The sequence below is a fragment of the Globicephala melas genome, chromosome 8, assembly GCF_963455315.2.
Source record: "Globicephala melas chromosome 8, mGloMel1.2, whole genome shotgun sequence".
In the NCBI taxonomy this organism is placed as follows: domain Eukaryota; kingdom Metazoa; phylum Chordata; class Mammalia; order Artiodactyla; family Delphinidae; genus Globicephala; species Globicephala melas.
The window spans coordinates 14375330-14394426 of NC_083321.1; the positions used below are offsets into that span (position 1 = coordinate 14375330).

The 19097-nt window shown below is 58.3% G+C and overlaps 1 protein-coding gene across 3 annotated transcripts; it reads left to right on the forward strand.

The window, feature by feature from the left end:
- The first annotated feature begins 1550 nt into the window (after positions 1-1550).
- CHST1 (carbohydrate sulfotransferase 1) lies at positions 1551-18657 on the forward strand. Of its 3 annotated transcripts, none has more exons than XM_060303299.1 (4): positions 1551-1997; positions 14486-14610; positions 15279-15375; positions 16529-18657. In XM_060303299.1, exon 4 carries the CDS (start codon positions 16571-16573, stop codon positions 17804-17806), a length of 1236 nt encoding a protein of 411 aa, XP_060159282.1. In that variant the 5' UTR covers positions 1551-1997; positions 14486-14610; positions 15279-15375; positions 16529-16570; the 3' UTR covers positions 17807-18657. The 3 variants fall into 3 exon arrangements, with proteins under 3 accessions (XP_060159282.1, XP_060159281.1, XP_030720466.1); XM_060303298.1 differs by having other exon boundaries at positions 14492-14610; XM_030864606.2 differs by lacking the exon at positions 1551-1997 and having other exon boundaries at positions 2076-14610.
- The last annotated feature ends 440 nt before the right edge of the window (positions 18658-19097 follow it).

Here is a 19097-nt window from a genome sequence, read left to right on the forward strand (position 1 = left end):
GAGTGAGTGAATGTTCATTCCTGGCTACCCTGAACACCAACTAGTCAATAACAGTAACAGCACGGTGCAATTATCAAGCACTTACCACGTGCCAGACACAGTGCTGAGAGCTCTGCATACATTTCACCATCTAGTGTTTTATAGCAGCCCCATGAGGTGAGGACCGGTATCTCCATCTTCTGGAGGAGGAAAGTGAGGCGCAAAGAGGCTGCATCATTCATGCAAATACATGGCAGGTTGTGACCCAAGAGCTCCTGTGCCACACTCTGCAACACTGTTTGCGGTTGGGTGGCGGCCTTCAGTCCTGGGCAAGGAGGCTTCCGCAGGGTGCTGGAAGTTCTCAAGTCATCCGTGGCTCTCTGGCCTCTGTCTGGCTATGACTGGAAATCAGAGATTCAGAGATGGGTGGAGATGGAAGCTGACTGCCTTTCCTGGCCTGAGAAGATGATTGCTTGGTCAGAGTTGAGGAGGGACAGGGGATCAGCCAGTGCAACCACATTCCCTTCTCCAGGTGAGGCTTCGGTGGTGGCCAGCCCCAGCTCAGACGCAGTGGCAGAGCTGCGCGTTCCTGCTGTCCCCTCCAGCCCAGGGGCCACTAATCTCATGTATTCTCTGCCTGTTTACCCTGCTTCTCCTACACTTCACTCTGAGAGGCCAGGGGTCCGTTTGTCTTGTCACCGAGTCCCTGGTGCCCATGCAGGCCTGGCCTGCGGGAGATGCTCAGTCAATATTTGTGCAAAGAATGAGAGGCGGAGGTGCTCAGCCTGCGGGCTGTGGGCTCTGTGGGCAGGTCTCCCTACGTAAGGGCAGCAGTGACTCCAGGTTTCCACCTAGGAGTGCCAAGGGCTGGTAGGAAGGGGCTGAGCGTGGGGGGCGGGTGGCACTGGCCTGGAAGAGGTTCTGCCAGCAAATCCTCCTTAATGCCCCCCCCCCAACCACCCCCTTGACCCTGCCCAAGAGGTACAAAAGGAACAGGGGCAAATGATTCATCTACACAGCTAAGAAGTAAAGGGGGTGGAGGGGGTGGGCTAGGGGTGCGTGTTGAGGTATTGGCACTAAAAGATGGTTGGCTCCCGTTCTGGGTTTTGGAGTGTCCCACCCCCCCACCCGTTGCGCTGGCTGGGGAAGGGGTAGAGGACAGCCGGGCCCGGGGCTAGGCTGGGGCTCCAGCCGAAATTCTGGAGGGGGAGGGGCACTCAGGCAGAAGGCCCTCGGAGAGCGCCCCCGGGGGGCGGGGCGGGGGGGGGAGAGGGTACGGAAAGAGGTGCCAATGGGTAGCCTGCGCCCTCGCTCCCCGGTCTCCCAAAACCCGGGGTGTAGGTGTGGCTCCCCCGGGTTTGGGTGGGTTGGCACAGGAACCGGCCTGTGGAGGGGGTGTCGCTAGCGCTGGTGGCTGGGGCAGAGCGAGGAGCGGGAGCCGGCAGGAGGCGCGGGGAGCCTGAGGGCGCGCGGTGGAGGGGTGGGGAAGAGCAGGGGGCGGGCGGCAGCCGAGGGGCGGGCGGCTTTGGGGGGTGGAGCCCGGACCGCAGCGCCTGCCGCTCGCTCGGCGCTGTAGCGGCCGCCGCCGCCGCCGCCGCCGCTGCTCAGGACTCGGGACGCAGGGCGGGCGGGCGGGCGCTCGGCGAGGCTCAGGCGCTTGCGGTTGCTGCTCTCCTCCGTCGCCCCGGGCTGCGGCGCTCCGGGTCCCGGCCCACGGCCCGGCGCCCGTGGGGCCCTCGCGTTCTCGTCCCCGGTCCCGCGCCCTGCTCCGGAGAACGCTCTCAGCTGGCCCGGGCTCGCGCCCCCGGGCCATGAAGAGGGGCCCGTGAGGGGCGCGCGGAGGCGGTGGAAGAGGAGGGAGGAGGGAGGCCGAGGAGGAGGGCGCGGGGGGCGGAGGATGCCGCCGCCGCCGCCGCCGCCGCCACCGCCGCCCGCCGGCCCCCCGCGAGCCTGACTCCAGACCCGAGGATGGAGCCGGCGCGGGGCGCTGCAGCGGCTCCCGGTGCGCCCCGGACCAGGTACCGGCCGGGCCCGGCGGGCCCCGGGGCGGGCGGGCGCGGACACTGGCCGTAGCAGCCGGGAGGGGCGCGGGCGCGGTGGGAGACGCCCCTCCGCTCGGGGACGGTCGCTGAGGGCGGTGCGGGGCGGGGGGAGGACAGCAGCTTGTCGGGCGCAGGAAAGGGCTTCCCGGGCTGGCGGTGGGTGAGCGCCGCGCTCACCCTAGCCCTCCCCGCCCCCATTTGGGGAGGCAGCAAACTTGAGACGCGCGGCGGCCCCGGGGCGCCCGCTCCCCTTCGCTGCGAAGCGCACTTGGGGGCTGCCCGAGGCTCATCGTCCCACAGCCTGCCCGGCTCCGGGCTGCTGAGAAGCCTGGAAACCCTGAGGTCCCCACGCCTGCACCAACTTTCCAAACCAGGGTTGCACGCGGAGACAGGGGCAGCCTCCTGCTTCCTGCCCCCCGCCCCTGCCCCGCACCGGCACCGACCACTCTGCGCTGAACTGGTCGGGGGGCGGGCGGGGCAGGGGCTGCTGGAAGGTGCAGAACCCCCGCGGAAGCCAGAACCACCCTCCTGCTCTTCCCTGGGTAGGACCCGGAGAGCAGCGCCTCCCGGGCTCTGGGAACCCAGAGCGGCCTTGGCCGGGAAGCTAGGGGTTAAAAGGTAAGACCTAATGGTCGTCCTAGGGTGGCACCTTGGCCTGAATTTTGATACCACAGGACACCTCCATCCCCATCCTGCGCCTGCCCCTTCCCAGGATTACGTTCCTCACCTCTGGTGCAGCTTTTCTCCAGATGGGCTTGAACACTGCTCCTAAGCTGAAGGCTTCTAAGAAAGGCCACTGGGGAGTCCAAGTGCCAGAGGTTGGGCTTAGACCTTTGACAGAGAGGTGGGGGCAGGAGATGGGGAGGTGGATGTCCAGTCAAGGACAGACATTGAGCCCAGCATCTTCCCCAGGGCCGATAGGGGCTGGAGGCAGAGGGGACCTGGGATTGGGGGCAGGAGGTAGGCACCCTGGCTGGGAGGCCAGAGGAGCTGTAGGTATAAGAGGCAAGCAGGTGGGGGCCAAGGTACCAGGTACCTGCTTCAAGGGTTCCTCAACCCCTTGAGGTGGGGCTGGCTGTCTCAGGCAGAGAGACCTTACCTGGGCAGGCAGTACCGGGGCTCCAGTCCTCCGCTGCTGGGGACACTTAACAGGCATCACCATGACCCTGTTTCTTTTTCTAAGTGCTCTCACCGTCATGACTCACACATCGGATTCACTGGGGAGGTATCAAGCCTCCAACCTATTCTCTTCCCCTCCCTCCTGGGTTTTCAGGGAGCTACTGGGGAAAGGAGGGGGTGGATTTGCCCCGGGGCCTTAGCCCCCTGAGAGAGGCCAGGAGCCTGGCATTGCAAACTTTCATTTCCTTGCTGCTGTTCTGAGCAGGGCAGGTGAGCGGCCTAGGCCAGGCCAGGGTGGGAGGGCAAGTGAGAGGAAGTCTCTTCTAATGATTCCCCCAACCCTGCTGAGGCTTTGAAATCATAGCGCCGCCTCCCTCCTGGCACAAACAATGCCGACCTCCTCACCTCAAAGCAGAAACACATTTCCCCCTAAAATCCAAATTTCCCTCTTTGCTGAGTATTGCAATGTTTTTGGCCAGAGGTTTGCTCTTCTACATCTGAAGTCAAGCTTCTCCTGCAGACAAGCTTCCCTCTTCCCAGGCCCTGAAGTCCCCCACCCCCCGCATTAGAAGGGAGCCCCCTCACCTCCCTGTTCCCCGCCCACAGGGCCCTACTTCCAGAGGAGGAGTGGTGCCGATGGAGCTCATATGGGGGTATGTGTGTACCGGCTGCACACACACGGAGGAGGTGTACATCTGTGCTCCAGAGTCTGCAGGGGGTCCCAGATGCCATGCTCTCACCGCGGGGGGGGGGCAGGCTTGTGCCCCACCCCCAGTTCCCCTTGCCCACACTCCTGTTTCTCTCCCTTGCCCACTGTGGGTCTCTCTTTACTTTTCCAACTCACTCTGCATCGGTGCGGGGAGAGAGCATTTGATATTCATAATCTGGTTCAGAGAAGGTCCCGAAGCCCTGAGTCACTGTATGGTTTCTATGGAAACAGACTTGTTCAGAGGACTCGGTGTAGCGCGGCCAGCGCTGGTGGGGGAGAAGGGAAACATATAGTAAAATCAGGCTCCACAAGTGTGGCAGGAGTTGGACCAACTCCCTTCAAGGGGGGCAGGGAGAGGCTGGGCAAGGCTCTGGGGTCCTTACAGGAGGGGCTGCCTCTCCCCACCCACTGGGGTTATGCCCCTCCCGCCCCAGGAGCTGCTCCGCTCCCTCTGTGGCTCTTGGCAGGTTGCTGCTTCTCCCATGGGCTTTCTGACTAGGTGCCCAGGCTTGTGGCTGCCACCGTATGCCTCAGTCTCCTCCTCTGTGAAATGGGGAAAATAAGAGCACTTTACCTACCTCATAGAGTTGTTGGGAAGGTCAAATGCATTAATACGAGGAAGACACTCAGAACGCAGCCATAGTGAGTGTTCAGTAAGCGTCGTCATTATTAATTCGGGGTGTTGGAAGGAACGCCCCGGCAGTGCGTTCACCTGGATCCATCCTCTGTGTTTGGCAGGTGGTCCTGACATCTGGCAGGGCTGGCCTCCTGCTTTGGAAGCGCCTCCCCAGCAGTGCCGGTACACCCCCAGCTGGGAACCAGGCATCCATTTCTTCCTCCCACGGAGCACTTATTTAGGTTGCCGAGGGCTTGAGCGCCACGCCAGGGAGTCCTGGCTCCCGTTCAGACCCCACCTGTCTAGGAGCTTTGTGGGAACAAATCCTCCAGGTCCAAATGGATGGGCAGCTTCCCGCCTCAGCCCCTTTGAAATTGGGCCAGAGGTAGAGGGTGGGAGAGGTCCAGGCTCTGAGGACAGAGAGAGGGGACTGGAATGGGGCAACTTTCCCTGATCCTGGAGAGGCCGGTTCGCCTGGCTGGAGAAGCAGCTCCCGATGACCCACCAAACAGGGGTCAGGAACTCTCCAGAAAGGTAACAGACGCTGGCCTCCTCAGCCCCGCAGGTTAGAACCTCTGCTGCTGAAGTGTTCCCGGCGTACCCTACAAGTCTGGACTGGCTCGGGGCTCCAGCCTGAGGCACCAGCTGGTGTGCTGCTGCCCAGCCAGGCTGGGAGAGGGGCCTGCCCACGTCTGCTTAGCCCAGCCGCGCCTGCCTGGGCAGCATCTGTGCGTGGCTTGAGGGCATTCTGAGCTCCAGTGATGGCCCAGCCAGTCTCCCTCACCCGCCCTTCTTTCAGTTGCTGCCCTCCCCTCCCTGGCCTGCAGACAGCCCCTCCTCCTTTCCGTGTCACTGTTCCCCTCCTCCCCTCCCATAAGGTGGGCTTCAGCTCCAAGCTCCCTAAAGGCAGTCCCTGTATCAGTACCAGCTCTCAGAGCTGCAAAGCATCCTGCTTGTCCGTCCTATTTTACAGGTGGGAAAACTGAGATTCTTGGGGTTTGCCTGTTAAAGCCATCACCCAAGCTAGCCGTGGCTCTTCCCAGCTCCACCCCAGCCCTGGGGATGCCCATCCCTCTTCCCTGGCTCTCCAGGTAGCCCTAGATGCTGCCCAGAACCTTCCCTACCCTCCTCCACGCTGACAGTTTCTTGCCAAGGTTCTTCCCTCAGGCCTCTCTGGACCGCTTTGCCATCCTCACTGGTGTTCACAACACCTTCTAATTTAATATCCTCTGCAAATTTCATTAACGGACTGTTTACTCCCTCTCTCAGGATCATTAATGAAGATGTTAGATAAGATCTGACCCAGCGCTGGGTCTTGGCAGCCCTGCCCCCTCTCCCAGACTCTGTCCCTCAACCCCTTACCCCTGGCTTTGCCTCCTCCACCCAGGACCCTTGGGACCTGCCCCCTCTTGCTTTCAGCCCCATGACAAGTGCTTAGGGCCAAGTCTGTTTGAATTAGTTTTGCAAGATTGCTTGAGGCGCTGTATCAAATGCTTTGCTAAAAATCAAGATATATTACCCTGCCTGCATTTCCTTCATCTACCAGTCTTGTAGTTCTATCAAGAAAGCTATCAAGTTTGTCAGGCATGATTTGTTCTTTATAAAGCCCCACGGTGCCGCGTGGGGCACAGAGTTCCCGCGTTTTCTAAATGTTTAGAGATTCCCTCTTTGTGTTTGCTCGTCGATTAGAGTTGCAAGGCTGTGGGCTGGGAATTGTCGGGAATGCTCATCTCTTCTTCCTCTGGGACGGGGACGGAGCACAGCCCTCCCCTTCTCCCGGCCTCTGCTTGGGAGAGGGAGTAGTTTAGCACCCGCTGAGTCCCTGCCGGGTTCTGGGGGCCCCAAGCTGTGCACTGGGGGTGGGGGTGTGCAGGGGGCCTGGTGCCCTCCCTCAGGGATTCTGTAAGCAGATGAAGACGACAGACAAGTCTGATGCTGGCATTCCGAAGGTGTCACTGAGTGAGGACCTGGTACCGTGCACTGGGAGCGTTACCATAACGCTAAGAGCGTTATGTTTGCGATCTTAGTTAAGCCCCTCACCTCCCCTGGGAGGTGGGCATGAGCTCCCCTCCCCAGGGGCCTGCTAAGGTCTTGGGAGGGTAAGGCTGCCCTGGATCCCAGGTCTGTTTGTCACCCTCTGCTGGGTTGCTCCTAACCACTTAAGTGCACCTTACAGGGTGTACAGCGTCAGGAGAGTAACTGGAGTGGTTCTGACCGAGGATTTTAGCAGGTCAGAGAGGGAAGGAAGGGAAGCCTTTAGGGAACACCTTGGACAGGGGAGAACTTCGCTGCATGTGCACCTCACGCACAGCACCCCGTGGCCCGCATCCAGTTCTCGGCTGTGGGAACGAGTTGCGTAACCTCTGTGAGCCTCGGTCCCTCCCCTGTGAGATGGGCCCTCCACGAGCAGCCGCCATTATGTCTTCCGGAGGTCCCTGTTGTCCCTGCAGGGACACTCATCCGGTTGCCATGTTACCAGTGAGGGGCTCCCCCTAACGCTTCTCATTCCAGGAGACAGAGGACTGACAGATTGAACTGTCTGGCATCCTTGGGACCAGCTGCAGGCTGGTGGTAAGTTCTGGGCTTAGGGACCAGTGGGGACCTCTGGGCCTTGAGCCCAAACCCTTTGCCCCATTCCAGACCACTGCAGGCAAGGTAGTAATGAAGACATCTTTGGTGTCCTCTTGGCCGTATAGGATTTGGGCATTCCTGGCCATGAAGCCACCCACTCCCCCCTCTACTTGCCTAGCCAGACCTGGAGCCCGGGAGTGGGGAGCAGAGTGTGTTTTGGTTACTGCCTATCTTGTGGGACACAGCACCAGTCTGGTCCACACCCATTACCTCTTCTAATCTTTGCGATGATCTCCCCTTTGTCATTCAGCTGGGGAGGTAGTACCCCCTGGGAAGTGGTGAGAAGGTACCCAAGCTCACGCATGGGATGTGCTGGGAACCAGGCAGGAAGGGCCATAGGCAGCCCGCATCCCTCCAGCTGACGCCGCAGGGGTCTGATCCTTGGAGCCGGTCACTAGGTTGGATGAGCCCACGTCTGGGTTTGGGTGAATGCCGAGGTCAGGGTTGGCAACAGTGTGTGTGGGGACCCTGGTGGCCACCTTGGCCCTGGCACTCCCTGCCCCTCCCCTCTAGTCTCCTGGTGCTGGGTGCCAATCTTGCTCTCGGGTGTGGCCTGAGGGCTTAAGCTTAGTGGTTAGGGCTGGGGCTTGGGGGTCCTCGGAGCTGAACTTGAATCCTGGCCCTACCACGGACTAGCTACGCGCACTTGGACGAGTTCCCTCACTTGCCCGAGCCTCGTGCTCCTCACCTGTGAAAGATGGCAGTGGTACCTGCGGTAAGAAGCCACTCGATGGGAGCCAGGACCGTGATCATATCTGGGTATCCGCTCCCGCAGCCCCTCCATCCGGTGTAATAGCCCCCAGGCTCAGGTGAGCCTCCCCCCGCGCCCAGCCCTCCCTCCCTCATCCCCAGGGGCCAGCGGGGCCTTAGGCAGGTGGCCCGAGACTGGAGACTCCAGGATCCAGGGACAGATGGCCCCCCGCCCAGCTCCTCCAGCCGCAGCTGCCTGTGCTTTAGCTCCTGTTGGCGGTTTCCCATCCTTGAAGCTGGGAGGAGGGGCTGAAGCCCCGGTATCCAGGGGGTGGGGCCTGGGTACTCTCCGACTCAGGCTGTGGCTGCTGCGGAGGGGAGGGGGGACAGGAAACCGGGGCCTTTCCGCCCAGTGTCGGTGCAGAAGGGTCCCGCCTACCACAGGCAGTAGGCCGGGCTGTGGTAGGATCAGCCTGAGACAGGGAACCGGGCCCTTCTGACTCACTGCTCCCCGGTGGGGAGTCGGGCACACTGGAGCCTTGTGCCAGGAGGTCGGTCCCTCTCCCCAATGCTGGGGAAAACTTCCCTCAGGTCGGGCCGGACCCGCTGACCCGCTGGGCCCAGGGCAGGGCAGTAGGTAGTCTCTGCAGCCCGAACAACAAGGGTCTCCAACCCCACAGATGGTGGGAGCTTCATGGAGGAGGCTGTGGCACTGTTTTGATTCCTTGAACGTTTCCAGGCCACCGTATCCTGTTTGTAGGTTAGAGTAGTCCCTAAAAATCATGCCCAGGGTTCTTACTTAATGAGTCCTGCTCTGTGCCCAGCCCTGTGCTAAGCTTCATCAGCTTTCTGTCTCACAGCCCAAATACTCGAAAGATTCTGTGATCGTCTTTCCCATTTCATAGATAAAGGCAACTGAGACCTATTGAGGTTAGGTGCCCTGCACAAGGTCTCATAGCTGTAATGCATCAGCAGTGGGAGTGAACCCGGTCCTGGCTGGCCCCGCAGCCAGGGTGCCCAGCTACCACCCGGCCTGCTGCCTTGCATGCCTGTGGGTAACTTCTCAAGGAGGCTTGAGACAACATGCATGTCCCCAGGGTCCTCACTTGTGGACGCTGGAGACACCAGAGCTCCTAAGAGGCAGCCAGGCAGCTCTGCTGGTGGTGACAAGTTGGTGGACGGTCACCCTCTGCATGCTTGTCCTTGGAACCATGATTGTAAGAACTTGCCCTCATTGGAGGTGCCCGAAGGATGTTCTGCTTCTGTGGGGTCTGTGGAGAAGCCACAGGGCCCGGGGGCTATAGAGATTGTACACGAAATCCATGTTCGTGTTGGTGCAGATTCTGGGGAGAAGGACCGTACACAGACCTCACAGTGTTTCAGGTTGAGGGGGCACGACTCCAGAGAAAAAGAAGCACTGGGGCCTCCAGTAACCCCTTGGCTGACCCAGACCACAGAGGCTGAGTTTGGACCCCACCAGATCGCCTCCCCTGGAAGGTTGCACTGGCTGAACTCTATGTGGGCATACCGCTCGCCTTGAAGGTTGATTCAGGACACAGCCCTGCGAAGCTTCTCCTTGGACTTATTAGGTGTGAGGTCTACCTGCTCAGGGCTCTCTAGGAGACCCTTAAGAAGAAATCTTGTGCTGGATTCAGTATCAGTAATAGCTGGGCATCTCTTGAGCAGGTGCTTAATCTTCATCTCACGGATGCTATGAAACGTGTAAGTGAAATATTTCCTTTTTCCCACTGGCAGCCAGGTAGCTCTGACCTGTCTGTGTCGCCCAGAAGTGTCTTGGTTGTTGTATACTACGTGGCTCCTAGTTCTTTCAGACTTTCGTACCCTTGTTTTCCCCTTGCCTCATTTTCATCACCCCATTTTCCTTAGGAAGGAAAAACCTTGCCGTTTTATGTGTTTTAGCCTTAACTAAACAAACATTTATGGTGGATCGATGCTGGCTACTGCAGACGCAGGGATTAAGCATTTCCTTTCTGCAGTCTCCATCCCAGAGGCCTGTTTGCCAACTCCCCCCCACCCCGCCCCCGTCCAGTTCCCTCTGCCCCTTGCTCCAGTTCCTGGGACCCCAGAGCCTTGGGGCCCCTCCATACTGGCTCCTGAGTCTGGTGAGAAATACAATGTTCAGGTTTCTTCCTCTGCTTTTCCTGTCTCCCCAGGGCTTCACAAAAGGAGGAAAAAAGTGACAGGGAGAAAAAACGGGGAGGGGAGTCATTTCCCCAACTCAGGCCTTAGCTGCTCCCCAAAGCCCCAGCCCCCCTTTTGAGGTCTCGCCCTTTTTCAGCTGCTGCCTTGTCTCAGCAGCCCCAGGTGACTGCTGTCCCCCACCTGAGCAGACCAAGCCCAGTTCTGGCAGAAAGGTGGTGAATTCGACCCTGGTGCCTTGGAAGTGTGGGAGGAGAGAGCTGGCCGGCAGTGCCCTGGGGACGGAATCGGGGACACAGTGAGACGCCAGTGCTGAGTTTCAGTGCCCCACCCTGTCATCAGTTGCCCCTCCAGTTCTTGCGTGGCGTAGCTTCACTCTGTCCCCCAAGGTTAATAAACTCAAACTGAAACAACACACTCAGTCTAAACTATGCCTTCCTCCCACCCGTCCCCTAGCTCCTCCCACCGGGCAGCTACAGCTAACTGGTTCAGTGCAAGTTCTCGTGGTTGTTCCTGCATAAATTCAGATACATAGATTTTTTAAAAATGAGAAATGGTGGCACACTATTGCCCATGTCTCTTTTGGCCCTAGATTTTTTACTTAATAATATATTTCGGGTGATGTTTCCACATCAGTGCTTACACATCTGTGGAGACTTCTCGGATAGAATCAGTTGAAAAGAAAACCCTGGGGTCGAGGAGGATGCTAATAATGAAGGGGTTAAGCCTCTAGGGAAGAGAAGGGATGCCCACATGCGAGTTTTAGGACGTTTAAGAACCTTCTAATTGTGTGTATTAAATTGTGGGCACAAAGGGGTCTTCCTGGGAAGAGGGATTGTGTCTCTCCAAGGGGGGTCCGTGGCCCAGTAAAGACAAAGGCCCATAGCACTGTGTTGCGTGGGATGTAATAGAGCAGGTGGCAGGGGCTAACTCTGCAGAGGGCAGAGCCCCTTGGTCCGTGGGCCTCACTGGGGCAGCCACGGTCAGACTGAGGGAGGGGCAGAGCTGCCAGCCCTGGTATATTCTTGGAAGGTGACTGGAGCCTTCCCACTTCTGAAGGAGGGTCCCCCAGCCTGCGGCGATGGTGGCCCTGACTCTGAGGACGGAGTATGGGGCCTTCCTGGGATCAGAAAACTCCAGTGGCCAGATCTGGGAAGCCCTTAGAGTCATTGGATCTATGGAAAAACTGAGGCGCAAAGAGGCCAGGCGGGTGAGTCCAAGGTCACCCAGCCAGGGAAATGCCGAGCCTGTGGGCTGCCCCTGCCTGTGACATTCGTTTAGGGTTCCTTCCCCTGCCAGAGCGGAATGAGACTAGGAGGCAGAGGCCCTCCGGATGATGTGAGGCTGCCTGTTGCTGCTTGCCTCTTGCTGTGTGGGTGAGGGAGAGGGGGCGCACAGAGCAGGGCCCGTAGCTCGGGTGGCGTGTCATCCTCACACCTCATGCCACCCGCAACATCACCTCCCGCTGCCTGCATCCTCACATTAGGCTGCAGCCAACCAGCCAGGACTTCTGAACCCAGCAAAGACGCAGCGCTAAGAGGCTGCACTACAGGACGTGGCCACTAGAGGGAAGTAGGAAAGCCACTGCGGTGGCTCCGCAGGAGAAAGCTCCCAGGCTGGGAGAGGAGCCGGCGGAAGTGGTTTTGGGCAGAGACCTGCCTGGCAGAGGTCTGGGCACAGCGGTTAGGGAGAGTGCTGATGTGTTCTGAGGGGCTTCCCTGAGACAAAAAGCAAACAAGACATTTAATGATGATGATAGTAACATTTGTTGAGTGCCTACTCCATGCCAGGCACTGTATTAACTAATCAGTCCTCACAACAGCCTTGTTAAGATTGTCCCTACTTCTCAGGTGAGAACGCAAAGGTCCAGGGAGATTGAGAAGTCTGGCCATCAACGGGGCTGGTGCCAGAGCCACTGTCCCAAGCACAGGGCTGTGCCGTATTAAATGCCTGTTCATATAACCACCGCTATGGTTGTACCTCCTTTACGGGTGGGGAGACTGAGGCTCAGAGACAACTGGTGAGTCACCCAGGTCCATGCACGTGCTAAGTGACAGATCCAGGTGGTTTCATGGCTTGAGCTCTTAGTTCTGAATTACAGTTCTCCCAGGAAGAGGTGTTTTCCACTCCCATCCTGTGCCCTGCTTTATCTGAGCTTTCTTTTGGGAGTGGGTGACTTCCAACAGAAGTTACAGATTCTTGGTCCCTGTGTCTAAGGCGCGCCTGGATTTTGACTAACCAGAGGTGGAGGGAGGCCATGCCAGAGGCTGCTAGAAGCCCAGAGAGGGGCTCTGGGGCTCACAGTCTGGCTTAGAGGATGAGGGCCTTGAGGAGTCCTTTGCAGTGGCCAAAGCTCCCCTGGGAACAAAGGGCCTGGCCTCGGGGCCTCTGGTTTCCAGGGCAGATGCCTCCAGCATACCAAGGATGCTTGGCCGGCCGTGGCCCCGGCTCTGCCAGGCTGGCAGGAGAGCAGGGGCAGTTCTAGGAGGGCCAGATTTCCTCCATCTTCCCGTTCCCATGCCCTCGCTTTGCCCTCCTGGGGCAGGGGGAGGGGGATGGCTTGTGTCTGGGCCTTCAAACACATTCCCCTCCTGTGTGCCCAGGCTGCACCTAGTGAATCTGAGTCCTACTTTTTTAGGGATTTATAACTTTGCAATGATGCTTTAGTTACTTCTGATTTATTGACAAAGACAGCAGGCTCCAGGCCTGGCCTTACGTTTCTTTGGGTGACGGTAGGGAGGGAAAGTGGGGGGAAGAAACTTAAATGGTCTCCTCCCTGAAAGGTGCTTCTCTTTAAACATAACCTTGGGTGAATTGTTTTTGGAACTGGAATCCTAGAGTTAAGTGGAGTCCCTTTAAGCCTTCTGTTTCCTGTCTTGGTGGGGACCAAAGGGTGTTGGATGTAGTTGAAGAGGGAGTGGGTCAGGGAGGAGGGTTCGAGCATGGACTCTAGAGCGTACCGCCTGAGCTGGTATCCTGGCTCTACCTCTTACTAAGGGTGCGAGCTTGGGGAAGTTATCTAACCTTGCAGAACCTCAGTCTGCTTATCTGTAGAATGGGACTATGACCTCACAAGGTTAGTGAGGGCTAGACGAACTGATGCCTGGGAAGGGAGCATATGCCTGGGAGAAACATCTCGAATGCCCAGTAAGTGCTTGCTTTCCTTTGTGTTATTTTATCCATAGTGCCCAGAACTCATACTAGGTAACTAACATGCTTGTGAATAAATACAAAGGAAATACAGTGGAACGAAACAGCATTGCAACTAAAGAACGGACCCCTAAATAACTTAAAAATATTACTTTGCGTGAATATTGGTGGCTTTCCCTCCCTGTTCTCTAAAGTGTCCACATTTGTCTTGGGGCACTTGGAAAGGGTGGGCCTGCACTTTGCAGGGGAGTCACATTTAATGCAGAGAAGCTGTTCTCTCTGGGTACCGATGGAGACAGCACCTTCTGCTGTCGTGGTGTGAGGCAGGGTGGGGTGGGAAGTGGTCAGGGCTGTGGTGTTGCTCTGGTCACGTTGGAGTTTCCCTAGAATTTAGACTGTGCTTTCCCCCATTTACTGCCACCTGGTGACATGGTACTGCTTCCTCTAGGTACCAAGTGGAGTTTCATACTTAAAACAGGACTCCGAGGCCCCAGAGCCTCAGCCGGCCCCCTGCCATCTCACTCCAGCTTCTGTGCCCCTCCTCAAGCTTCAGCATGTTTCTTGCCCACTGTGCTGGTGTGAAAGGGCCACAGCACTGGCCTAAGAGTCTGTCCCAGAGGGATTCGAGTCTCTGCTACTTCTTCCTTGCTTATCATGCCCATTTGCTTAGTCTTTGAATCTTAATTTCATCATCTGAACAATGGGAGTGAGGACGGTGACCTTCCAGAGGGGGCTGTAAGGAATAACATGATGTGGCGAGTTGGGTGAGTGAGCCGAGCCAGGCAGCCCTGCAGGTTTGGGAAATGAGGACCTACTCGCCCTGCCCTCCAGGGAGTCGTTCCATACAGGGATGTGGGAAGCATATTCACAGGCACAGGAGTTCACCCCATCAGCCACGAGCCAGTAGATCGACCAGACCAGACAGCAAAGGGAAGAAGCATGCTCTAAGTCTCAGAGACCGTCTGAAGTCCCCTTCTAATGTCCGGCCCCTCTCATGCTGGTTCACAAACAAATGGGGGGGGTCATTAATTGAATGCATGTTCGAAGGCCAAGTACAGGTAACCTGGAGGAACGGTAAATCGAATCTCCTTAGAAGGAAGGAGAGTGGGCTCTGGGGAACCTGCTAGATGGGGGTAAGCCAAGCATGTGAGTTCAGGTAGGTTTCTCCACCTCTCTGTGCCTCAGCTTTCTCTTCTGTGAAATGGAGCCAATACTTTCCATGTAAAGTTCTTGCGGGGAATTGACGAGCTAGGGCGGGGAAACCGCTTAGCACTTAGGAAATACTCAGTGGACACTAACAAAAATAACGTTGCCGTCTTGGTGTTTTAACTTAGGATCTGTGAAGAGCATCCAGATCCCGGATGCTCCCTGGTCCACTGTTGCTTTGAGTTTCAGGTAGCCGTTCTCCTCTCTCCGGGTGGCTAGAAGAGGAACCTCACTTCCTGTCCCCTCCTCGTGGGCCTCAGCGTGTGGGTGGTCTCGGCTGAGCCACCGCTTCCGCCTGGAGATCTGGGGTGAGCACCCCTGTCCTTGCTGACTTCCACTAACCCCCCTCTCGGGGAATCACTGAACAAGTTGAATTGCAAAGGGTCAGGATGCTCTGCTGATTTTAACTGCAGAACCAGTCTGGACTGTGCCCCGGCCCCGTTTGCTGGGACAACTTTGACTCTGACTGTTTCGTTCTTGGGCACTAGCCGCTGTGTCTGGTTGGGTCAGTCCGGTCACCAGAGCTGAACTGAGCTCGCCAGGCCTGGGGGTGTTTGCGGCCGGTGGATTTCTTCGCAGCTCCCTCTGGTGGCAGCTGGGAGGGGTGCCTCCACGGGGGGCTTGCCCAGGTGGGGCACCAATGCTCGGCCAGCTGGGCGGGCAGGCTTGTCAGCTCCCTGCCCACTGGGGCGTGGTGTGAGCACAGGGACTGAGACTTGCTAGGAGGATATGGGTAGGGGGTGGAAGAGGTGGGTGAAGGAGGTCCAGGCCTCAGAGGGCTGGATCCAGGGGGTGAGAGATGGCAATGGGTTATTTGGAGCGCTGAGTCAGTGGTAAATCTGGGAGAGCAGGCAGGGCCTTTGCTGTGCAGCCCTGGAGAGCTGTCTGTGGGGCGCAGGACACAGGAGAGAAGGGGTGGGGAGGGAGGAGCTTGGAGCCCCCCTTCAGCACCCCTGCCTTCCCTCTCTCCTTGCAGTCTTGTGGCCACAGGGCTGCTGCACAGGCAGTGACTGCCGGCTGGGCCTGGAGACCTGGCGGCTGCGGACTGCCCAGCCCAGAACAGCCCCTCTTTGGTGAGTCCTCTCTGCCCCACCTTCCCCAGGGCTGGTCACCGAGCTAGCCCATCTCGGGGGGCGGCTTTCCAACACCCAGCTTAGCTCCTCTTCCCTGCTCTCCCTGCCCTCCCCATCCCCCATGCTTTCTCAGTTCCTTGAGACACTAACTTCTGTACCACCCCTTCCTCTTCTCACTGCCCTGCCTGGGTTCTCTGGGGCCACTGTTGGATCACAGTGGGGTCCCTGTGCTTACCCTGTGGGCAGAAGGGGGTGAGGGCCTAAAGGTGGAGGCCCTTGAGGACTGGCTGGGGGAGGGGGGCTGGAGGAACCAGTTCACTCTGCGGACAGTAGGGTCATCTGCTCCATGGCCCAGACCCCTCCCTCAGTGGCCAGGAGGAAATCCTGGAGGGCGCTGGGGCCCAGGAAGGGATGCTTCTCAGCAGCCCCTGGACCCTGTCTCTGCTCTGGGCCAGCTGACTCTTAGGGACTCCGTGAGCCCCGGGAGTCCTCTTCTGGAATAAGCTAGTCACCTGCATCTGTAACTCTGGGGGGGCAGGGGGGAGGGCATGACACAGTTCTCCACCTTTCCCGGCCCGGTAGGCATGGGATGCTAGCAGCCCACCAACTCACGGTGTGCAGGGGTTCTTTCTGCATGAGGACTTGGGTCAGGGGGAGGCATCTGACGTGGACTCTTCTTCCTCTTGGGGGTGGGCAGGGGATGGAGGAAAGATGACCACCTGGGGAACTGGGTGCCAGCTCGTGGGGGTGAAGAAGATGCAGGTGGGCCCAGGAGATGCCAGCAGGGGTGGCAGGCTTGAGCTGGGAACTGGTCATTCCCAAGTGTGGGAGTTGGGAGTGTTAGGGTCTTGCCCAGTCAGGCCCCACTGAGGAACCCAGCTCATGATGGGAGACCCCACAGCCTTCTGTAGGGTAGACCCCAGGGTATGGGAATCAGTCCCCAAAGGCTCCCAGGAGCTCCCAGAGAATGGTAAAGTCTCGTGCAGGTGCCATGTAGGCCTCAGATGCACGTGTGAGCACTGACGCAGGGAGCTGCAGCCCTTCCCCAGGCGGGCTGGAGACCAGCTTCCCCGAGGGAGCAAGCCAGTGCCGCTGGCCTTGGGAGGCACCCAAGCCTGGCTGCCCCCTGATGGCTGCCCGCCTTTGCCCACAGACCTCACATGGTGGAGAAGCAGCCCCATGAAGGTGCCCAGCCATGCAATGTTCCTGGAAGGCCGTCCTCCTCCTTGCCCTGGCCTCCATCGCCATCCAGTACACGGCCATTCGCACCTTCACCGCCAAGTCCTTCCACACCTGCCCGGGTCTGGCGGAGGCGGGGCTGGCCGAGAGGCTGTGCGAAGAGAGCCCCACCTTCGCCTATAACCTTTCCCGGAAGACCCACATCCTCATACTGGCCACCACGCGCAGCGGCTCCTCCTTCGTGGGCCAGCTCTTCAACCAGCACCTGGACGTCTTCTACCTGTTTGAGCCCCTCTACCACGTCCAGAACACGCTCATCCCCCGCTTCACCCAGGGCAAGAGCCCCGCGGATCGGCGGGTCATGCTGGGAGCCAGCCGTGACCTCCTGAGGAGCCTCTACGACTGTGACCTCTACTTCTTGGAGAACTACATCAAGCCGCCGCCCGTCAACCACACCACCGACAGGATCTTCCGTCGCGGGGCCAGCAGGGTACTGTGCTCTCGCCCCGTGTGCGACCCTCCGGGCTCCGCGGACCTGGTGCTGGAGGAGGGGGACTGCGTGCGCAAGTGTGGCCTGCTAAACTTGACGGTGGCCGCCGAGGCCTGTCGGGAGCGCAGCCACGTGGCCATTAAGACGGTGCGGGTGCCCGAGGTTAACGACTTGCGGGCCCTGGTTGAAGACCCCCGGTTAAACCTCAAGGTCATCCAGCTGGTCCGCGACCCACGTGGCATTCTGGCTTCCCGCAGCGAGACCTTCCGCGACACGTACCGGCTCTGGCGGCTCTGGTACGGCACCGGGAGGAAGCCCTACAACCTGGACGTGACGCAGCTGACCACGGTGTGCGAGGACTTCTCCAACTCCGTGTCCACCGGCCTCATGCGGCCCCCGTGGCTCAAGGGCAAGTACATGCTGGTGCGCTACGAGGACCTGGCCAGGAACCCCATGAAGAAGACCGAGGAGATCTACGGCTTCCTGGGCATCCCCTTGGACAGCCACGTGGCGCGCTGGATCCAGAACAACACGCGGGGAGACCCCACCCTGGGCAAGCACAAATACGGCACCGTGCGAAACTCGGCGGCCACGGCCGAGAAGTGGCGCTTCCGCCTCTCCTACGACATCGTGGCCTTTGCCCAGAACGCGTGTCAGCGGGTGCTGGCGCAGCTGGGCTACAAGATGGCCAAGTCGGAGGAGGAGCTCAAGAACCCCTCCATCAGCCTGGTGGAGGGGCGGGACTTCCGCCCTTTCTCGTGACCAGGGCTCTGTGGGTGGGGGCGAGGGGGACACGGTGTCGGCTTTGATAAAATGGACCGTTTTGAACTGTTGCCTTACTTACCCCTCCCTCTCCCACCCCGTCTTTGTGTCCTCCCTACCCCCTGTCCAGACCCCGCTTCCTCTGCCTCTCTTTGTCTCTGAAATTTGCACTAAGTCTTGGACAGGAATCTCTGGGGCAGAGGGGGCCTGAAGTGGGGTCCAGCCCCAGCCCCACCCCGTTCAGACACAAGGATGTGTGTCTCTGGTAGATGGTGACAATGTTTACAAGCACCGCACTTACACATTCACACATGCGCGCACACACACGGGCACCTGAGAGGAGAGACACCCCAAACCACACAACTTCTGAAGCTTCTCCAGCGGACGAGTGGCGAGGGTATGGTAGTTTTTGCACTGTCTTACTTCTACGAGGTAAGAAGTTAAAAACAAAAAGCCCACCTCTCTCTAATTTATGAATGGCGTTTATCCCTCCCCATCCTGCTTCTGCCCACCAATGCCCACTGCCCCTCCCTCCCTTGGAGCAGAGAAACTGCCCCCTCCTGCCCGCCCTTGCCTGTCAGGTGAGCAGGTTTTTACTGTGAGGTGAATGTGGACCTTGTTTATTTTTTCCAGTCTGTGGCAATGCTGTTCGTCTGTCTGAGTCTTGTGGCTGCCTCTGGACCAGTGATGGCTGATAAATGTTATGGTTTTCTGATTGATCTTGGGGTCCATCTGTGATATTTCTTTGTGCCAAAAAGAAGAAAAAAAAAAGAGTGGTTCGGTTTGCTAAATGAACATTGAAATGCTTTATATGTGTTTTCTGTAAATAAAAGAGTGCAATAATGTCTGAATGTGATTATGGGACATTCTGAATGGGCAAAGGCAGAAATCGGTGGGGTCTAGGTGTTTCTGGCTTTGGGGAGGAGAGAGAAGGAGATGGAGGTGGGGATTCAATGACCAATTGCTGGCTTTCAGAATTCATGTCACCCTCATCACCCTCAACACTGAGTTCACGGTTTCATTTCCCTCCGGTCAGTTGAGACCAGGCACCTTATAGCCAGGGGTGATGTTCAAAATATTTAACAAGTGGTATGGCTTGCCGAATCACTGTCTGGAGATCCTGATGAGGTCCTGGTGACCCTTTCCTGTGCCAGATGTTACCTCTGTTAATTGCTGGGTCTGTGGAAAGGATAGCCAGGTGGGGGAGGGATATTCAAGGGATGTGTTGGCTCGGGCCGGTGCTGCTTATCAGTGGTCTGGAAGTATTCCAGGATTTTAACAAGTAGTGCAG